Genomic DNA, 20636 nt, shown 5'->3' on the forward strand with positions numbered 1-20636 from the left:
AGGTTTCAGGTTCAGTACAAGTAAATCTCTGTCGATAGCATCTGTGGCCCTGCTGTCAGTCACCACAGAAAACCATCGCAGAGTTCAGAAGGACAAGCAAAACTGCAAAACAACGGTAATGTACTTACAAAGGCAGTCTGCGTTTCTGGCTAAACATGGTGTTTAAACGATGATGCAACAATTTACCTCTGTATGGTTTGAGTGAAACCGGTATTTGACTAATTAAATATTCAAATCCATTTCCACTGTCTCTAGTGTAGTGATGTAGGCTACATATGAATTAAATTAGGCTATTGCTCATACAGAAGTTACAGATCATGCAGATTCCTACTGAAATCACTAGATCTGAAGGCATTCATGAAGGATTTTTATTTATTTTTTTCCCCAGAGAAACGCTGATGAATTGATGAAGAAGACTAGGAATGTATATTTAAAAACGTATTCAAGTATTTGCTGTTAAAGGCTTCTGTGCATTTAATTGTCTATTTATCAGTGCATTAAATGCCTAATTGTCAGTGCATTACTGTTAATGCTGTTTTTTGCATAAGTCAAAATTATTTCCTGTGATCCATATGTTTGTCCTCGGACATTCCTTTAACTGTTTGAAGCTGGAGAGCATTCTTCTGTGTGTCCATCTATCCATTCTTTACAGTCTTTTGTAACTCTGAAGTTGTTACTTAATTCAGATATTGAAATTTTTTTTTTTTTTTTTAGTAAATTCACACCTGCTCTGTAGACGGCATATCATGCTTGTTAATGTCGTGTGGTAAAGCACCCAAAAGGTCAGATGTTTATGTGTCAGAAGCCATCTGTACTGTTCCCAGATTCCTTCGACAGAAGCACAGCGCTGCCGCAGAACATGGCAGTCAAATTCAAAGCATCTAACAGCGAATGATTAACTCAGAATGGTCTTTTCCTTCATTGTGTTCATCTACTATATATAGATTTAATTTTGGTTCGCTGAAAATAATTGACGCTAATACAATGCAGAGTAAAAACTGTCACATTGCTATAATGTTAAACTGTAAAAAAGATAAAAGTGAAATATAAAAAATAAAAAAACGGCAAGTGTTGAACTTACCGTAAAACACATGGTAGCAACTTTTTAAATATTAGAGAATCTCGTTTAAAAACATGTTTCATAAACTTCAATAGTGTTAATATGTCATATTACTAATATATATATATATATATATATATATATATATATATATTTTTTTTTTTTTTTTTTTTTTTTACATTTATAATATACTGGCATCCACCTTAAAAAAACAATATAAAGAGAAAGCCACATGATGAATCAGACTTCATCACAAGTAGTTTTTCCACAAGATGAAGTAAATATCAATACACAGAAAGCACACAATGTCATACACTCAAATACAAAACGCCACACACTAAACTAATGCAATAAACATTTATTTAACAACATAAATGTAACATGATGTTCATAACTGATGACAAAAACTAAGAAGAAACCTGATCTGTCATGCAGAGGATTCAGGGAATATCAATTTACGTTGTTTTTTTTTTTACTGTTAATTATAAGCTGGCTCTTTCTTTTTCCACTGCTAGTAACAGTATAAATTTACTGTAAAATTACATGAAATGTTAAGACAACTTAATGTTAACCAGTTAACAGGTATTTACGTTTGAGATGAAACACACCAGTCAAAGGGGCATTTGAGTTGTTTTAGAGCTCAGATGAGAATATGGTTTATTTCTTTACAGGAGGAAAATGTGGACGTCAAGGCCCTCCGGGCCAGATTTCACGCTCAGTTAGAAATGGCAGCTTCCGGAGGTGGATCCTCCATCAAACCTCATACGGTTGGTGCGCCGCCGGAGTCTCTAACCAATGGAGCGCTCAGAAACAAGATTTCAGCAGTGCCTCCGAGACCAGTCTTTCCTCTCAACGCTCAAAGTGAACCAGAGATGTTTCCTTCGGGTCCTCATGGAGTGTTCCCCAGACCTCCTCCTTCTCATCGTTTGGGAGCCCAGGGGAGTCCTAAGATGCCCCCTCCGGAGGTCAATGTGCCGAGCAAAGTCAAGCAGACAGGAGAACTTCTTCAGCGCAAGATGCTTCAGCAGCACGCCGACATGAAAGTGTCTTCAGCTTTTAAACCACCGCTGCCGAGCCAGAGGAGCGTGTCGGAGGTAGTCCCGCTAAGAAAGCCGCTTCCCATCGCCGGGCCGCGACCCTCCAAACCAAAACGTCCTCCATCTGTAAACCTAGACCATTTCCGGAAAAAAGCCCCTCTGGTTCTTCCCAAAAAAACCATAGAGCTACAGAGTTCGAAAGGTAGGAGCCGAACCCTTTCAGTGCTTCACTGCAGATGTGTCATGAAAATACATCACTCGTCATTAAAAATGTGCATTTCTTGATCCATATGATGCTTTAGTTCGTATTTATGGTATATTTTGAGCAGGACCAGCACGGCCACCATTCAAACCCAGCCAGAAGGCATCATCCTTCTCAGAATTGTGAGTAATACGTGGTTGACTGTAAGTAGTTGTCTAGATTGCCAAAGTTTGGAAGAGAAGGGGAAGGAAACTGTAACACAACTGTGTCGTTGTTTCCATATCTGTACTGTCTCTAATTTATAAAGAAATAATTCTGAAACGCTGTTGTATGGCTTCATACGTGCATCTTACAGTGCAGTCTTTCGTCCTGGAAGTATGTGGGTGTAAAGCACGCACTGTGGCATTTCCTGACTCTCTTTGTAGATTCTTCTGAAACCGGATCAGATAGCATGCATTGTGTTGCGTTGAGGTTGTTTTTAATTGTAAGTCTTGCGTATATTTGCTGTCAGTGAGTCTGCTTGGGTTGGTATATAATGTGACTCTCCTTTCAATGTTTTTAGAAACTCCGACCCCCAAGAGGACTATGATGACATCAGCCCACTCCCACCCCCTCCTCCCACCCCTCCCAGGCCCAGAGGTAAAGGTGAATATACCTTGCAATCGGACTTATGATTCTCACCTGGTGGGTTATCAACCGATCTCATAGATTTACACTGAGCAACCCAGCCAGAACTGAAGATCATAGAGACTTGAGGGAGGGTTGTTGTAACTTATACCAGTAGGAAACCACCTAGCAACCACATGAGCTAAAAAAACCTTAGTAACCACAAAGCAGTACCCCGGTGACCATTCACAACAACCTATCACTATGGTGCACTTTTGACCGGGCGTAATGTAATCTAGCATTGGTTTCAAATGATGTTTTTTTAGTTTTGTTGTTGTTTTTTTCTCCTCAAACAGCGTATCTCTCTTCTCATGTTGCAGACCCGTGGACGGACAGTTTCTCTTCTCAGCAGGAGGTCAGTCTCTCGGGTTATTTTTGTGTGTTTGCTTCTCAGAAAGTGAAAGAGAAGTTCAAGGGTCTCCGTGTGCAGTGGTTACAGTCCTTTGATATGTTCAGCATGTGCTCTAATGTGTTTTTTGATTGTGTTGTAGGACAGCGACCAAGAAATCTATGAAGACCCAGATATGTAAGTCATATCTGTGTTCTTTTACACAGAAGGAGTTCCCTTCCCAGTCCATTTCTGAAACTAAACTGCAACAATGGCTCGTTCATAAATTTGCATGATTATCATGCCCTAAACATGAACACATTGACGTCGCACAACTTGCTCTATAATAACAGAAGTCATTTGCATATAGAAACATGATACATTCATTCTTTATCAGTTAATAAAGGATATTAGTAACATTTAGTTTAGCAGTATCAGGTGTGTAAAACACTTCAACTGTTAATCTTTATAATTTAATTAAAAAGTTATATGGAATGTTCTTAGCAAATATCAAAATTAATGGTTATTAATTCTGTGCATTATAATGTGATGCTAAATTCTTTTGTAGTTTTTTTTTTGTGTTTTTAGTGTCATTTTTCATTTCCACTGTACTTTTCAAGTTTTTGTGCGTTTGTTTGTTTTAAAATGTATTAATACTTTTATACAGCAAGGATGCATTAAATGATCAAAGTGACAGTAAAGACATTTACAATGTTAAACAAAAGTAAAAAAAAAAATGCTGTTCGTTTTAACTCTGATAAAAAAGTGAAAAATGTTTACATTTTCCACAAAAATAAACAAAGAAGAGAAAGTAAGGGAAAAAATCAGTTTCTTGAGCAGAAAGTTAGCATATTAGAATGATCATGTGACACTGGAGAACTGAAAATTCATCTTTTACAATAACAGGAATAAATTACATTTTAAAATATATTACAATAGAAAAAAAGGTATTTTAAATTGTGATAATATTTCACAATATTGCCGTTTTTACTGTACTTGTCACCAAATTAATGCAGCCTTGATGAGCATATGCCAAAAGTTTGAGATTTAGGGTATTTAGACAAAATAGTTTATAATTTATGAGTTTTTGGCCATCAGATAAAAATAATTACTGGCTTATTTTTACCAGCCAGAATTTTACTATCTGTGCATAGAAGTCTAAAAAGTAAAGGAGCAAAAGACTGTAGCATGTTTAATTATTAAGGTTGATCAAGCAAAACTGAATTATAACTAAGCACAAGAAATCTTGGAACAAATAATCTTTTCATCAAATATCAGTTAATGGTATAAAATCTCTCTTATTATATCCATATGTTGTAGCCACAGACTGCAGAATTATTGCTGAAATGATCATATCTTTAAAAGGAAAGGTGAATAAGCAGGGACTCTCTTAGCTCTAAAAACAGCGGTGTGAACATTCATGAGAATTGCTCCTTCTGGCTTCCACTGAAGAGAGAAAGTCATCGCGGTTCCTTTCATCTCAACTGTATTTCTGTACGTTGTAGGCCTCTTCCAGTTGAGAGGAAAGTATTGAAAGAGACTAAAAAGACAGAGCTGGACAAGAAAGAACTGAAGGAAAAGCAGAAGTGGGAAAATGAGTATAGAAAAAAATTTAAGGTAAGCCTTTTGTCTATTGAAGCTACAAAAGGATGTCATAAATGTGTCTTTCCTACAGATATTAACATGCTCATAATCATGTTTGTGTGCATAGCTGAATGGACCTATTGAGGTGATCCACATGGCTCGTGTGAGAGAGGACTGGCAGGGTGGAAAGAATGACCTGACGGTGCGACAGGGAGAGAACGTGGAGATCATCCGTGTGAGCAACAACCCGGAGGGGAAATGGCTGGCACGAAACCTGAGGGGCGGCAGTAAGTCTTATCCTCAAGTTCTGACTGTGACATGCTGCCGATTACCTCAGAAAGACATTCTGACCGGTTTCCAAAAACTAGAATCAGGTTTCCACCAATGCACTTCCAGTGGAAGTCTACGAGGCAAGACGTTCTGCACAGGAAGTGATGTCAGCTTTGTGTGTGCTGCTTGTATTCATCCTTTCAGAAGTGAGGGGGACAGAATGTCAATTGTATGCCAATTTGCCCTATTCTATTTTATTCTATTCTATTCTACAGTCCATGATTCAATAAAGAATTTTACCGTTATGTATTATTTAATTGAACTGACCTGGCCCACGGTAAGGAGACCTTATAACAGTAGAACAATAACATGCAATACATTTTAGTGTCATTTAGGTTTGAGCGGCTTTTTTATTTCCTTTTTAAGCTCTTTATAACCTTTTTAATGTTTTCTGGAATGCTTGTGAAACAACAAAATATCACAGATGAAGCAGTTTAAACATATCTCAGTATTGATAAAGACCATCTTTATTCTAATTTGAAGGGCTTTGATAACATAACCTGTGAAAATAACATTTTCAGAAAGAGTGAGATCATGAAATATCTGTCGCTACTTCCTTTCAATCTTTTCAAATTCTTTCTTGTTCATTAATGCGTTTCACTCGGTGGCATGTCAAAATATGGCACAAATGATCTTTTGCCACTTTTTGTTTCCGTTATGATCCAATAAGTCCCCGTTCTACTTTGTTGTTTGTTCGTTTTTTTGACAATCTGTTCCACATATGTCACCAAAACAGAATAAAATCTGTCAGTACTTTCTTTTCATCACGATTCAAGTCCTCTAGCAACTTTTTTTCATTTTTTTTCATTAACGTGTTAGTACAGAATCATCTGTTTCTCTCATGCACATCACAATATGGAAGAACAGATCTGTTGCTACATGCATTTCATCTCAATCCAAGTCCTCACTCTATATTTCCTTCTTTTTAATAATCCATTTCACATAAAATCATCATTATCCAAGAAAGATCTGTTGCATTGCGACATTAACTTATATTTAAGCAGTCTATATCACATAAATATGTGTTTACTGTTTCAGTGGGCTACATCAGTAACTCCTGTGTGGATGTGGATTATGAAGAAGTGAAGCGGAAGATCCGTGGTCAGTCCATGCCCTCCTGTAACCCTTCTGCAGGACGCCCCGTAAACCCAGAGTTATATGATGACATCGGCTCCAGCGACCAGCTGGACAGGTGAGACCTCACGCCTCATGACGAGGGAACACAGAGGGCATCTTTTTATGAGTTTGAGCTCATATTCTGTTTTTTTTCTTTCTGTTTTTAGCAGTTTTCACAGTGATGGTGAGTAAACGTACCAGACTTCTACTTTCATGATTTGAGGTGATTTCTCATGTTTCTGTAGTGGATTGATAAGAATATGCTCTACCTCTCTCAGATGTATACGATGATGTGGACCATGATGAGTTTCCTCCTCCTCCCCCAGAGATCAGGTATCTCTCATCTTGCTCTGCATCTCAGTTTTTTAACAAATGGACCTCTGTAACCAATATTTAATGTTGCACAAATGGAAATGGGGCTATGAGGGATCAGGTATGTTTAGTGGGTTGTACTGTTGAGTACTTTTAGTGTTGATCACTCAGTTACAAAATGCAAATGAAAATTAATCAGTGTTGCCAAAATTTGATGTGATCTCATTTTTAGTCATTTTCTGTCCGTTTATATATAACCTGGCCGTGTGCGGTCACAATCACTGTTGTTTGGTGAATTTTCACACGCAAAATAGTTATTTCAATAGGAATCAACATAATTGGGTGAACAAAAATCTGCACACAGATTTTGTAATGGGTTTAATTTGGTCACACAGATTTGCTTAAATTTCACTAATGTGACCACATCTTAAGGTCTTCACGTGTTCCCAAACAAATGATCACACCAATTATGTACATTTCCTCCTATTTGCTATTTTTGTCTCATATTGCACATATGAAAAGCTGCTGAAGTTGTGTCTCTTCAGCTTCATTTGCCTTTTGAACAAATGACAAACTCCCACCGAGGAAAAAGTGGGCTTTGTTTTAACTTCCCTAACCAGGAGTTTCTTTAGATCTTCTGTATTGATCATCATATAATGATCACAATAGTATTTTCAAGCAGTAATTATTAATATATATATTTATATATATACAGTATATATATACTGTGTATATATATATCTTAATGTTTCTTTTGACTTCAGAACAAAATTGTAATCTTTTACAATGTTGTTTTTTGTGCTGTCAAACGCGATTAATCTCATCCAAAATAAAAGGTTTTTGTTTATGTAATATATGTGTAGTGTGCTGTGTATATTTATTATGTATATATAAATCCAAACACATGCTTGCATTTGTTTATGAAAAATATATCATGTTTATATATTTAACATTATATATATTAAAAAATATATTATGCAAACAAAAACTTTTATTTTGGATGCGATTAATCGCGATTAATCGTTGCCCAGCACTAGTCTTTTTCTTTCAAAATGAACATCGCACCCTGAATGGTATTTGTTTTTTAATGTTCTGTGCATTGTGGTGAACATCATATATGTGACCGTTTATACCATATGGTTTTATCTAGCCCCGATCCAGTAAAGTCCAAGCAGCGAGAGAGAGATGAGAAAGACTTTCGAAAAAGGTTTAAGGTGAATCTGTCTTCCTTTTGTCCATTTGTATTTTACAGATTAGCTTTGATTCCGGTTGATTATTGCCATGAGAAGCTGCCAGTTGTCCTAAATTGTAGTAAACATATAACACATATGTTTAACAGTTTGAAGGGCCCATCCGAGTTCTGTACACCATGATGGTGGACCCTAATGCCAATCTGAAGAAGGCTGGGAGCAAGTACCTGGATGTGGTCCGTGGAGAGATTCTGGATGTTATACAGGAGACCAGCAAGAAGCATGTTCTGTGCTGTAATAAACTGGGCAAATGTGAGTCACACACCACCTGCTGGAAATCATACGCTATTGAGGCTTTGCCTTTTTCTTAAATGATCTTAAATGAAGATTTATCATTATTAATAATTGTATGCTCTTTCTCATTGCACAGATGGATATGTACCTGTTAATTACCTTTTGCATGAGTACGTATTCAAATACAGAAATACAAGTTATTTTTATTTGCTTAATAGTTTTTGAATGTTACCAAATCCTCTGCGTTCATTTTTTAATTTTTATTTTTTTAGGGAGAATGAGGTTTATGACGACATTGATACTGCTTCAGGTACATATATATATATATATTTTTTTTTTTTAATCTTAAATCAAATATCGTGTTTCGTCCCATCAAACGAGGGATTTTTTATTTGTTATCGTAATAGCAAATTTGATTGATTTATTGTTTGTTTGTTTGCTTTCTAACAGATATATATGACAATGACGACAGCTGACCTGCTTGGAGATGATGGTTATCATCCATGTAAAACTGTTTTCACCTGAGAAAGTAAAAAAAAAAAAGACTGAACACCGACCTTTTCTTATAACGAATGAAAGAAATGAAAGAAAACCAAAAAACGGAATGCTCAAAGCTTTGTATATTGTAGAAATAATTATTGTACGGTACATTATAATTATGCAAATTATTGTGAATTTGACATTTGTAACTATCATAGGGATTTTTTTTATATGTGTTTACTTTCAGATTTGTCTCTTTTGTGATATATATGACGATCTTTTTTCAAATAAAAAGAAAAAAAAAGTTTTATATTCCTTTGTTTTCCACTCTCTGTGGTTCTCTATTTACTTTTAACCATTTACCCTGCTGCTAGTGTTTTATCTGTGTCTTTACAAACACTTCAAATGCGATGCCACTGCCTACAACAGCAGCAGTGTTTTCTGAGCCAGCACACTCAACTGTGATTGGCTGCTGCAGGTGAGTAGACGCTCGATGACGTCACAGTGGTTAATGACGTCACCACTGAGCTCGGCTCTCGACTGCTTTGGTCTGACGTGAACCTGACTAACTTCCTGTACGAAGTCCACTAACCTAACGCAAGACTGCTTGCAAAAAGATGAATTTGACAAACAAAACTCGCCTTTTATGTGTTTAATATGTCTGACGTTCTGCAAAGTTATTAATGCAAACGAGAAACAGCCTCCACTTCGCAGGATTGAGTGTTTGCAGATGACAATTAGACAAATCATGCAGAATTCAGTCGAGTCCTTCATAAATGTGTTAGAGTCATACAGAGGAAGAGATAAAGTGGTAAGTTCGTATTTACACGTACAGTATGTAATAGACAGCACTTATGATAGTGTACATTGCACTTTATCTTTTTGATTTGTGTAAATGGTCGGTATTGTATTAAATAATAATAAATATAAAATAAAATACTTAAATGTTTAAGAAATCGTAGCCAATAGTGAGAGACGTTTTAAAATGTAATTATGAGTATTGCATATGCATACAGTAGACAACATGGAAACATACATTGCACACTAACTTTTTCCCTTTTTTATTTACTTAAATATTAGTAATTACTGCATTTAAATGTGATAACTATAAAATAAAAACTATAAAGTAAAATAATTGCTATTATCACCATTATACATTAAAGAGATTGTGAAGAATGAGACATTTTAGCTGAAATGACGTTAGATGGAAAAGATTAGAAAATCATGTTGGACAAATGTACAGTGCTCTGCTACTCTTAAATCTTGTTAGAAATGTAGTACATGTGAGGAATTAATCAGACACATTGCATATTCCAAATTATGCACACAAGCTGTTTAGTGACATCATACTGTATGTGATTAGAGCACAATGTAATCATTGTTGTTTAGATAAGGACGCTCTGCTATGGCTCTCAGCTGGTCGGTGGACTTCTAGCTGGAAAGAGCTCTCAGTCGTCTCTGGGGAAGAGTCTCCTGCTGTTCTCAGCTCAGTTGAGTGACTGCAGAACCACTCTCAGGCTCTTTGACGACCTGTCCATGCTGGCGTACTCCACCAGCTATGGGTTAGGAGCCTCGGTGAGGACACAGGATGGAAAATTGGAGTTTTGAAGGAGAGTCGGAATTAATGGCTTTTTTTTTTCTTAGGAGGAGGATGCTTTGGTGCGCTGGATGTCAATTCTGAATAATGTAGCGGATCAGTTGTATTACCCCTGCGAGCACATCGCCTGGGCGGCAGATGCAGAGCTCATCCGAACCAAATCTGACAAGTGGTGGGTGCTGAGCACAGGCCTCTGGGGTATATCGCTTATCCTCAGCATACTCAGGTAAAGGCAGAGAGTGGACCGGGCATCATTCACCACATACTGTGCAGTGGGGTCCAGATGTCTGAGCACTCAAAGACAATTTAGACTTTTTTTATGTTTTAAAACCTGCAAAGTTTTAGGCTAAAAATGTAAAACAAAGAAAAGTTATTAAATAAAATCCACTAATGAAATTAAAGGATTTGTTATAGAACTACTAACCCTGCTCCTAATTATGCCTCCTGTATAGTAGGCGAAAAGCTGTTGTTTTAGAAGTAGTTTTTACAAACATTTTTGTCACCCACAGTAAACATTAACTGAAATAAAATGGTATATATATTTATATATATATTTGTGTGTGTGACCCTGGATCACAAGAGTCTTATGTCGCTTGGCTATATTTTTAGCAATTGCCAAAAATACATTGCATGGGTCAAAGTTATTGATATATATTTTCTTTTATGCCAAAAATCATTAGGATATTAAGTAAAGATTATGTTCCATGAAGATATTTTGTAAATTTCCTAAAGTAAATATATCAAAACTTAATATTTGATTAGTAATATGCACCGCTAAAAATTCATTTGGACAACTTCAAAGTCGATTTTCTCAGTATTTAGATTTTTTTGCACCCTCAGATTCCAGATTTTCAAATAATTGTATTTCGGACAAATATTGTCCAATCCTAATAAACCATACATCAATGGAGAGCTGATTTAGATGATGTATAAATCTATATTTTGAAAAATTGACACTTAAGACTGGTTTTGTTGTCCTGGGTCAAATATACTGTGTGTGTGTATATATACATATATACATATATAACATAATCTTTATATATATATATATATAGTGTATCTATCTATGTAACTTATTTCAAGTAATTTCTTAGGTGACATACTATATAGACAAAAAAGTGTATATATATATATTAAACAATAGTATCTCAGTTATGCTAAAATGCAAATTAACAGTATTCATAAAACTCAAAAAGTACCCATTCTGTACAATATGTGTTTGTCTTTGATAAACAGCAAAACTCTTTTTTTTAGATCCATTAGGTCCATCCAGATTCTGAAGAGAAAAGCGCAGACGTGTCAAAGATCAGCTCCAGCTGAGAGCAGGTGGGTGTTCATTTCTAAACGCACGACACTTAGGTCTAAATGTTAATGTTTCCATATTCACTGCCCAATCACAGAATGGCTCATTGTGTCAGGGAGGAAGTGTGTTCTCAGACAGCTGTGCTCCGGAGGCAGATCCGAGGGGAAGTGTTCAGTATCCTGAGCAGTCTGGCAGATCTCAGCAATGCTGTTCATTGGATGCCTCCTGGGTTTCTGTGGGCTGGACGGTTTCCTCCATGGCTGGTGGGACTGATGGGAACAACCTCCTCTCTGATAGGCCTTCTACAGATGAGCTCCGGTGATCAAGGAGCATGTTCCTGAAGCATCATTACTCTTACAAATCTTTGATATCTAATCTGTTGCTATTTGTAATAATCATGCGTTGTGTGAGAACTGAGAAATTCGCATTTAGGAATTTTGTCAAATTCCACACTGGTGAATAATGAAAATATATATATTTAATTGTATATGGATAAATGTATTCGAGAAAATGTACTATTTGTAAACTAATAATGTGAAAATGTTTCATGCATAATTGTGAAATAAATGTTTTTTCAATGACTCGTTGAAATGTGGAGAAGCCTTTAATTTCAGATTTATATTTTTGAGTTTTATATATATATATAATTAAGATTCTGTGCAGCTCTTTGGACGACACGATGGATTAGTTCTGTCTTGTCTTGGTGCGCATGCGCGGTCTAGAGACGTTCTGAACTACGTTGAAGTTCTGTGGAGTCGCATAATAACAGTGCAAACCCAATAAAAGTCATCAGTCCTGTACACAAATGAATTCCGTTCATTTCTAGGACTGTCTCACTGAAAAACGACATGCTTTTGACCGGTTCCCATCTCCAGCCATTAAAACAACGACATCCAGAATCTGCGTGATACTTCTTGATGATTAACTTTAGCTACTGATGGGGATCTAACGTTAGATAAAAGGTAAGCCGTTATATTAAATAACATTAAACTTCATTTGGAATACCTGTTAATTTGCATGCTTGTATGTATAAACAAACACAAATCTGTCATTGCACCTGACCAAAAATACTGTAATTGTACCATATTACAGTGTCTAAGCAATGAATACTTTATTAGTATACTATAGTATTATCATAGTTCTCCGATTTTCTTACTACCATGTGTATTTTCCATAATTTCCAAACATTTTACTAGTACAGTATGTATATTACACTAAATCACTAGTTGATTTCATTTTACACTTTGATAATCTGTTATTTAGGTCGCTTTACATGGATCAAGGCTCTTCTGGAAGATGAATGGGTATTAAGGGTCCTATTTAAGGGAAGCTGGGAACTATCTGGATGAGGAAAATAACTAGTAGTAATGGCAGATGATTTTCTCTACAATGGAGGTTTGGAGTTGGAACAGAGTTCCCAACCTGCTTCTTCTGATTCCTCGAACTCTCGAACTGAAGCTTCAGCGCAGGATGCAAAATGGGCTCCTGATGCTTCTAACCGTCCCGCATCCTCAAATCTGCTCAGTGAAAACTGGCAGAGCCCTGAGGATCTGGATCCCTGTAACCCGGTCGAGCCCCCACTGCTGAACTGGAGGTCCGGCTCTTTCAGCGAGCCCCGTTCAGCTGTAGGACTTGAAAACTGTTCGGTGGGAGATTTAGAGGCTTCTGGATCTCTCAACACAGAGCTGAATGAAGACATGGTGTCTGCTGTAAGCGATTACGGAGCTCAGGACTCCAGCGAAGAGCTTTCGCCTCAAGAAATGTGTGAGAACAAGCCTGAAGTTTGTGTTTTTCAACAGCAGGATGAGCAGCAAAAACCAAAAGAGAATTACGTTGAGGATAGAGATAGAAAATTGAGGAATTATGAACTGAAGAAAGAGAAAATCAGAGACAAAAGTGCGAAACAGGACATTGACCACTCGCACATTCAGAGTCTCCTCACTCAGCTCCATCTTTTTCATCCATCCATCAATCACACACACTGCACCCCTGATGAATCAGCCAATCACGGCGCTCCGCATAAGTCTTATACTCCAGCGGAGGCCACTGCTTGCTCCTTTCAAGAGCTTGAGTTTACCGTCCAGTCAGCATGTGGAGATGCGGACAGAAACGTTCCTGAAGCCTTGCTCTTTTCACATGAGTATCAGAAAGATCTGCTACAGCTGCTAGAGGAGCCAGAGTCTGAGAGACCCAGAAGTGCCCCACTGTTTGTTCACACGCCCCTGGTGACCCCCGGACATCAGTCAGGGCTCCGAGGGCAGAGCAGTGAAGCAGAAGAGATGATCTCCGTGTCTCACAGCAAGGACGCCTGGCACAGACACCTGCAGGAAGAGCTGCTGGTCTCAGGAATCACAGAGGAGGAGCAGAGCACGGCATCTAAAGGCCTGAGCGTGGTTCAGTCCATCTCCCCAAACAGTGATCTAGTGAGAGTTTAGTCCTTTTAAATTAGTTCGACTGTGTTCCAATAAAAAGCAGATGGGGAGAATTCTATTCTATTAGTCAATTTCTGGACAGGAAAGCTCATTTAAAGCATTGTACACAGATGTTTATTAAGAAAGCCCATTTCTGCCGTGGAATAAAACAATATAGATAATTGCGATTTATCTCACAATCTGGCTTTCTTGCAATTTTGTCTTTAGATCTCACTTTTTTTTTCTTTTTTTTTTTTACATCTCGTTATTCACAGAAATGATTTCTCAGAATTGCGTTTTTATCGCACACAATTCCGACTTAATTTTTCCAATAAATTCAGAATTGATCTTTTTTCTGAGACAAATGTAGACGATATGCTATCTCAATATTTAATATTTAAACTTGAAATAAAGCCAGGATTGTGAGATAAAAAGGGCGAATTACCCTTTTTTTCATTTGTATTTATTTATTTTTTTTTATTCCATGGAACAGGTTTCTAGGGCTGCCCCCTAATAGTCGACGAGAAGAGGTTTAGTTGCAGGGACAAACAAAAATATATCCACAGAAAGTGGCGATGTCACGTAGTCCATGACATACAGATTATTAAAAGTGACTTTATCACTGCAGAAAAACATTGCCTTAACATCATAATAATTCATCAATAAACTAGTGTTCTTGCAGTTTTTTTCTCTGATGCATTCATAATCATCACTTCTGCGGTGTGCTTTGACAAGTTTTATGTGTAGGCAATTAAAGGCTCATTATCATGAATTATATTGTTTATTAATATATACGTGTAATTAGTCGACTAATTGCTTGAAATGAGCAACTATTGCTCATTTATGCATCCCTACAGTTTTCTGCACCTGTAATCAGATCAGATTTTATCACGTAATCATAGAAAGTTGTGAATTCCGACTTTCTGCATTGAGTGGAACACAGCAATGGATCCAACGAGTTAAGTTGTTTATGTGATGTCACTCATTTTCTTTTGTGTTTTAACAGGAAGCTGAGACATGGCCGGCTTATAAGAGTGGTATGAAGTTTAGTGCAGAAGTATTTTCAAGTTGTGCTTTCACAGCTCTCGTGATGTAGATGATAATGTCATTTGTTGTTGTTCTGAGTGCCTGGACCATGTGATCCTGAAGACCTCCTGGATGGGGTGATCTTTGGAGCTAAATATCTTGGATCCACGCAATTAAAGTCTGAGAAAAATCCCTCCACCAGCGCCCGGATGGCTCAGGCACAGGAAGCTGTGGATCGCATTAAGGTGGAAGAACATTATTTATTTATAAAAAAGCTAATTTAACAAAAAAAGCATAACGACAAGACTCCACAATAAGGATTATATCTGCAGTATATCTGTTATGAATTTGAAATGAACTGTAATTTAAAAGTGTTACATGTATCATTTTTAAAAGTAGAATTTTGAAAAACATTTTTAAATACTAATATTATTTATTATTATTTTAGCACACATATTTTAAGTTTTAAAGGGATAGTTCCCCCAAAATGTACTGTCCCTCATGTTCCAAACCCATTAGCCTTTGGTTAAGCTTCCAAACACAACCTTTTAATTAAAGGGTACATAACATACACAGTTTCACCTAATCTCATGTTAATCTTGAGTACCTATAGAGTAGTACTGCATCCTTCATATCTCCAAAAAGTCTTTAGTTTTATCATATTTATAAAAGAAAAATACAGCTTTCCGATTCTTTCCGGAAAAAGCCATGCTCCTGGAGGCGTGCCGTGAATAATACAGCTATAATACTGATGTTTCATGTTGTTTCCATGAACATATATTCACTTATGTGCTGATTTCCAACAAAAGACAGAAATCTGATGCAATTGTACTTACATGAATGGGGTCTTTTAGCAAACAATGTGCAAATCCAGCAATGACTTTGGCCTTGTTTATAAAACATTCGTCACTCAAATGACCAGAACACCCAAACGCACTTGATACACTCCGTTGCTGCCCCGAAAAAACAAACTGCATCCACTGTTCATGTAACGCTGGGTTCTTGGGGAAGCTGAACACGGTAAACTTTCCCTCACATCTAAAAACACACTTATTTGGAGACATTCTCGAACAAATCCTATGCAGCGCTGCCGCCGATTTTGAAGTGTGTTGATGTGCGCGGTCTCGCTCTCCTCTGGTGAACGTGTGTGTGGGAGCGCTTTTCTGGGAGAAATGCTCATATACGGACTTCCGCTCTCGTCTACGTCATTAGATTCACAATCAAAAACAAACAGCCAAAACTTGTACCAACCCGGAAGTACGATTTTCGGCACAGAAATTCTCAGTCATTCTTCTAAATTATTTTTTTATAACTTTGGCCATGTTTAGCATGAGAATCCATCTCTTTAAACCTGTGAACAACTCTGAATACACGAAACACCATTGTACCCCCCCTTTAAACTTGAGAGTTTGGCTTGGCTTGGCTTGGATCTGCCACAACACTCATTATAGTGACCACTACTAGTACTTTCTTTAGGAATTAACATATATTTGCGTGTGTATCTAGGCACCTGAAGGAGAGTCTCAGCCTATGACAGAGGTCGATCTGTTCATTTCTACACAGAGAATCAAAGTGCTGAGTGCTGACACACAGGTAAGACAAAGACTTCTTATGTTCTGTGAGTGCCGTCTTCTCTGATGTGCGGCTGATTTCTCTCATGCTTCCAGGAGGCCATGATGGACCACGCTCTGCAGATGATTTCATACATCGCAGACATTGGGAACATAGTCGTTTTGATGGCCCGCAGGAGGCCAGCCGATGGCAAATCAGCCGACTCGCCGGCTGGCTCTGCAGCACCACCGAAGAAGTGCTGGATGATCTGCCACGTGTTTTCTTCAGACAATGTGAGTGCTTTCTGTGTGATGTCCACCTTGATAAAGAGTACAGATGTTCCATTGTCATCGTTGTAGGGTCTTTATTATACAATACACAATATTTATATATAGTGATCTACATTTACTCTTATTTGTGTCTTCTTTAGGCTCAGATCATCGCACAGGCCATTGGACAGGCTTTTGGTGTCACATATCAGCAGTTTCTGCACACGAATGGAATAAAAGCCAGTGATCTGAAGCCAGGCGAGTACAGCGATTACCTCAGCACTCAAGAACTTTATAACGGAGACCTGGTTCACTTTTCTCGCTCTGAAAACCTCAGAGAGGTGAGGATATCTTCCCTTCTGTGTGGATCCATGGCGGAAGCTGTTGCTCTCAACACTGTTTTATAATTTACTATGGCTAGGTAGCTTGGAAAAACCCCATTCGCCTCTTTTTATCGTTAGGTGTGCATATCAAAGAAGCCTGGAGAGTTGTTAGGCCTCGTGATCGTGGAGTCTGGCTGGGGCTCCATCTTGCCGACTGTGGTGGTAGCCAATCTGCTGCACGGCGGTCCTGCAGAACGCTCTGGAGAGCTGAGCATCGGCGATCACATCATGTCCGTTAACGGCACCAGTCTGGTGGGCCTCCCCATCACCACCTGCCAAAGCATCATACGAGTAAGACCAGCCAGAAATGAAGATGAAAGCTCCTAATTCCTCTGTATCTCATGTCAAAATTGATTTACCATATTTTCTAGGATTTAAAGAACCTTTCGATAATAAATCTCAGCATCGTTCACTGTCCACCGGTCACCAGTGCGATCATTAAACGTCCAGACGCCAAATATCAGCTGGGCTTCAGCGTGGAAGATGGGGTTGTAAGCAACTGTTTTTTGCCACTATGTTTATAAAACCATACTGAGTGTCTGACATTCAGTCAATGTGATTTATGCAATAGATTTGCAGTTTAATGCGCGGTGGAATAGCTGAGCGGGGCGGCATTCGAGTTGGTCATCGCATCATTGAGATCAATGGACAGAGTGTCGTAGCTACACCTCACGAGAAGATCATTGACATCCTGTCCAATGCTGTAGGAGAGGTAAGAGGAGTGTAATACACTTTAAACAAATTGCCAGCTTTATACTATATTGAAAACCATTTGAAATTAGATCTGATCATGCATACATCAACATTATCACTTAAAAATGGAGACAGAAGAGTGTGAGCCTCCAGAGGTGGGTTTAAGCTGTCTAAATGATTCATCACCAGAGAAAAGTCTTGTCATTTTCACCCAAAAGACCCAGTTATGATGTTACAATTACATTCTCTCAGTAAGAGCTGGAACAAGTGTTTAGAAAATAGATAGTGCCGACTTTAAAGTAGTAGTAATCATTTTTATCTGATTTGTAACAGATTCATCTGAAGACTATGCCGACTTCAATGTACCGTCTCCTGACTGGCCTAGATCAGCCTGTGTACCTTTAGGAGGCGGGTCCTCTCAGGTCCTCTCGGTCACATGCAAATTTGCCACTGAACACTTGACTAAAGTGTAGAAAAATGTTTTTTCTTAAACTCTGCCTTTTAGCAGATGCATTAAAACTGAACAGTGTAAGAATGTACAGAGATCATGGACATTTGTTTTTGCTGTTGGTGCTGAGGCAAGGTGCCTCAAGACAAGCCTTGTGTTTGCATGACTATGCATTAGAATCCACACTTAAATCATCTTGAGCATCCCATCTCAAGTTTCCAGCACTTCTGCAATATCGCAGTACAGATTTGATATTCAGTGTTTTTAAATGGTTTGCAATGCTCTTTACAGAGCTCAAGAATTAGTGCCTGTAAAAAATCAGTGGAGCAATGCCTGGGTTCGTTTTAAGCTTTAGGGAAAGGTATATTTTAATAACTGCTGTATTGGATGTTTATTAAAGATGGTACATAAAGAAATGTTTTCCTTGTCTTGTGTTTAATTAAGAAGGGAGGTTGTAAACAATTATACTTTTTTCTATAATTTTATATCAACTAAGACTTTATAAACACTACGTTGCCCAGTAGACGACATGGTCGGTTTACTAAGTTTTGTCATGGCTACGTTATAATATGTCATGGCCACAAGATATTAATTTGTGGGAACTGATATTAAGTCATGGCTACGAAATTATTTTGTCGCGGTAACGTCATCCTTATTCAAGATTTCTCATGACCACGAGATTAATATGTAAACAAACCTGCAACATAGCAAGCCCCGGATTATCTGAGAATTATACATTAATATTATATTTTGAATTAAGAAATTAAATTATTTATTGTAGAAAATAATATTAGATTATTAGATTAACCATATCCCTGGGCTACCAGACTTTATAACATGCGATAGTGAGCAGTCAAATGAAGTTTATCAGGGATAAATGTTACATAAAGTGCATCATATAAAATAGGCCTACAAGAAAAGAAATTGTATCCATCCTACAGTCTTGTAAATCCATTAACTGATCGTCTTTCCCCCGTAATATTTGTATATTATTATTAGACTATATTATTGGTTATATTTTATATTAGTTTATATTCATTTTTTGCTTAATTAAATACGTAAATACACTTAACCCTGACTTAATATTATAATTTAAATTGCGTTTTGATTGATCTATTTTCTGTATTTTAATAAATGGTGCATTAAACAAATTTCAGGGCTCTGTATAGGTCATTACACGTTTTCATTGGAAAGATAGTTTTATAGGGTTATAAGGAATAACCATAAGGGAAAGTTCTGTATAAGTTATTTATAGGTTAATTAAAAAAAACCAACATGCAATGTTTAATGGTTACAAAAAATATAATTAAAAATAATGTTTCCCTAATGTTAGTATCTGGTTTCCAAAAAAATAACTAAACGGGAACCAAAAACTAACGTTCTGTGTTTGCTGGGAGCCTACTGTAAATGTTCGATATGCAAATCAAGCTTTGATTATGCAGACTGGAATTCTTGCTGGAATACAGTTTAAATTGAACATATATTTGATTTCAGTTATTTCTGGTCAAGCTAAACGTGTTTTTCATGAACACACAGTTAAAACAACCAGCATAACATTACCACCAAAACGTCAAAGGATCAGAAGCCCAACAAAAGGAAACACTGATCTCCCTGATGGTGATTTCAAATGAAACAATATAACATCTAAACCTCTGTTCATTCTCAATAAGAGCTTCTCTAGACGTCTGACAGAAATAAAGTCAGTCTGGCTAATAATGAAGAGCAGGTGAAGCTGTTTTATGAGTCGTTTTATCAGATCTTGAGAGATTTAATGGCTTTTATTTCAGTTGATTTCATCTTCGTCTGTGGCTGAAGTCAGTTGTAGTTCTTGTGTTTCTCTTTCCTTCTGTGATTCTGCTTTTTAACAGCAGCTGTTCATCATTAATGGTCAATCATCACATAATTATCTTCTTTACTCCAGCACTGCTTCAGTTCTACTTTAACACTCAGTAGTGTGGAAACACATGAACACTGAGCAGTGTGGGGACTTTGCTGTGAACTATTACATAAAATGTATCTCTTTCATTCACGTATGACTGACGCAATATGAATCACATTAAGTTTATTGATTTCTTTTATGTTAAAACTATGTAATCTAAATGGATGGAAAAGTGTTATGTAATTCAATTATTTGAACTAATTGAACATCCTTCAACAAAGTCTTAAGTTACTGTATTAAAGCTTCCCTCTTTCCTTCTGCCATGTCAGTGCACCTCTTCGTAATTGTCACGTGGCGGGGAATAACAGAGTTTACGCAAACCCTTCCACACACAGCCCCAACATTAATTATTTTTTGCACCAGCTCTTTGAACCTCGATCCCTTCGGAGCCCATGTAAAATTATATAAATTAAGTCC

General features: G+C 37.3%; 3 protein-coding genes across 7 annotated transcripts; all 3 read left to right on the forward strand.

Annotated features, from left to right (window-relative positions):
- The first annotated feature begins 87 nt into the window (after positions 1-87).
- LOC132119289 (FYN-binding protein 1-like) lies at positions 88-8907 on the forward strand. Its single transcript, XM_059529124.1, has 16 exons — positions 88-115; positions 1732-2299; positions 2427-2481; positions 2862-2944; positions 3262-3320; positions 3457-3491; positions 4799-4910; positions 5005-5164; positions 6246-6399; positions 6491-6507; positions 6602-6656; positions 7786-7849; positions 7975-8137; positions 8256-8289; positions 8392-8429; positions 8570-8907. The coding sequence occupies exons 2-16, from the start codon at positions 1786-1788 to the stop codon at positions 8593-8595; spliced, it is 1569 nt and encodes a 522-aa protein (XP_059385107.1). The 5' UTR covers positions 88-115; positions 1732-1785; the 3' UTR covers positions 8596-8907.
- Positions 8908-9131: 224 nt separating this feature from the next.
- Positions 9132-11906, forward strand: pex11g (peroxisomal biogenesis factor 11 gamma). Of its 2 annotated transcripts, none has more exons than XM_059529126.1 (5): positions 9132-9410; positions 9989-10174; positions 10244-10422; positions 11451-11522; positions 11597-11906. In XM_059529126.1, exons 1-5 carry the CDS (start codon positions 9246-9248, stop codon positions 11838-11840), a joined length of 846 nt encoding a protein of 281 aa, XP_059385109.1. In that variant the 5' UTR covers positions 9132-9245; the 3' UTR covers positions 11841-11906. The 2 variants fall into 2 exon arrangements, with proteins under 2 accessions (XP_059385109.1, XP_059385110.1); XM_059529127.1 differs by having other exon boundaries at positions 9134-9410; positions 11615-11906.
- An 860-nt stretch (positions 11907-12766) lies between these two features.
- On the forward strand, positions 12767-18708 carry LOC132119287 (amyloid-beta A4 precursor protein-binding family A member 1-like). 4 transcript variants are annotated; one of them, XM_059529122.1, is made up of 9 exons: positions 13781-13922; positions 15036-15181; positions 16443-16529; positions 16607-16780; positions 16918-17097; positions 17218-17430; positions 17511-17630; positions 17711-17851; positions 18163-18708. In XM_059529122.1, coding segments are annotated over exons 1-9 (1137 nt in total). In that variant the 5' UTR covers positions 13781-13921; the 3' UTR covers positions 18238-18708. The 4 variants fall into 4 exon arrangements, with proteins under 4 accessions (XP_059385102.1, XP_059385105.1, XP_059385103.1 ...); XM_059529120.1 differs by having other exon boundaries at positions 16604-16780; positions 18163-18705; XM_059529121.1 differs by having other exon boundaries at positions 16604-16780; positions 18166-18703.
- Positions 18709-20636: the final 1928 nt, after the last annotated feature.

The sequence above is a fragment of the Carassius carassius genome, chromosome 38, assembly GCF_963082965.1.
Source record: "Carassius carassius chromosome 38, fCarCar2.1, whole genome shotgun sequence".
NCBI classification, from domain to species: Eukaryota; Metazoa; Chordata; class Actinopteri; order Cypriniformes; family Cyprinidae; genus Carassius; species Carassius carassius.

Coding starts and splice junctions, on each gene's coding strand:
- LOC132119289 (XM_059529124.1), top strand. CDS start 1,786: ATGGCAGCTTCCGGAGGTGGATCCTCCATCAAACCTCATACGGTTGGT. Junction 8,290..8,391: donor GTTAATTACCTTTTGCATGA/GTACGTATTCAA, acceptor TTATTTTTTTAG/GGAGAATGAGGTTTATGACG. Junction 8,430..8,569: donor CGACATTGATACTGCTTCAG/GTACATATATAT, acceptor GCTTTCTAACAG/ATATATATGACAATGACGAC.
- pex11g (XM_059529126.1), top strand. CDS start 9,246: ATGTGTTTAATATGTCTGACGTTCTGCAAAGTTATTAATGCAAACGAG. Junction 9,411..9,988: donor ACAGAGGAAGAGATAAAGTG/GTAAGTTCGTAT, acceptor ATTGTTGTTTAG/ATAAGGACGCTCTGCTATGG. Junction 10,175..10,243: donor GCTATGGGTTAGGAGCCTCG/GTGAGGACACAG, acceptor TTTTTTTCTTAG/GAGGAGGATGCTTTGGTGCG.
- LOC132119287 (XM_059529119.1), top strand. CDS start 12,867: ATGGCAGATGATTTTCTCTACAATGGAGGTTTGGAGTTGGAACAGAGT. Junction 13,923..14,916: donor TCTCCCCAAACAGTGATCTA/GTGAGAGTTTAG, acceptor GTGTTTTAACAG/GAAGCTGAGACATGGCCGGC.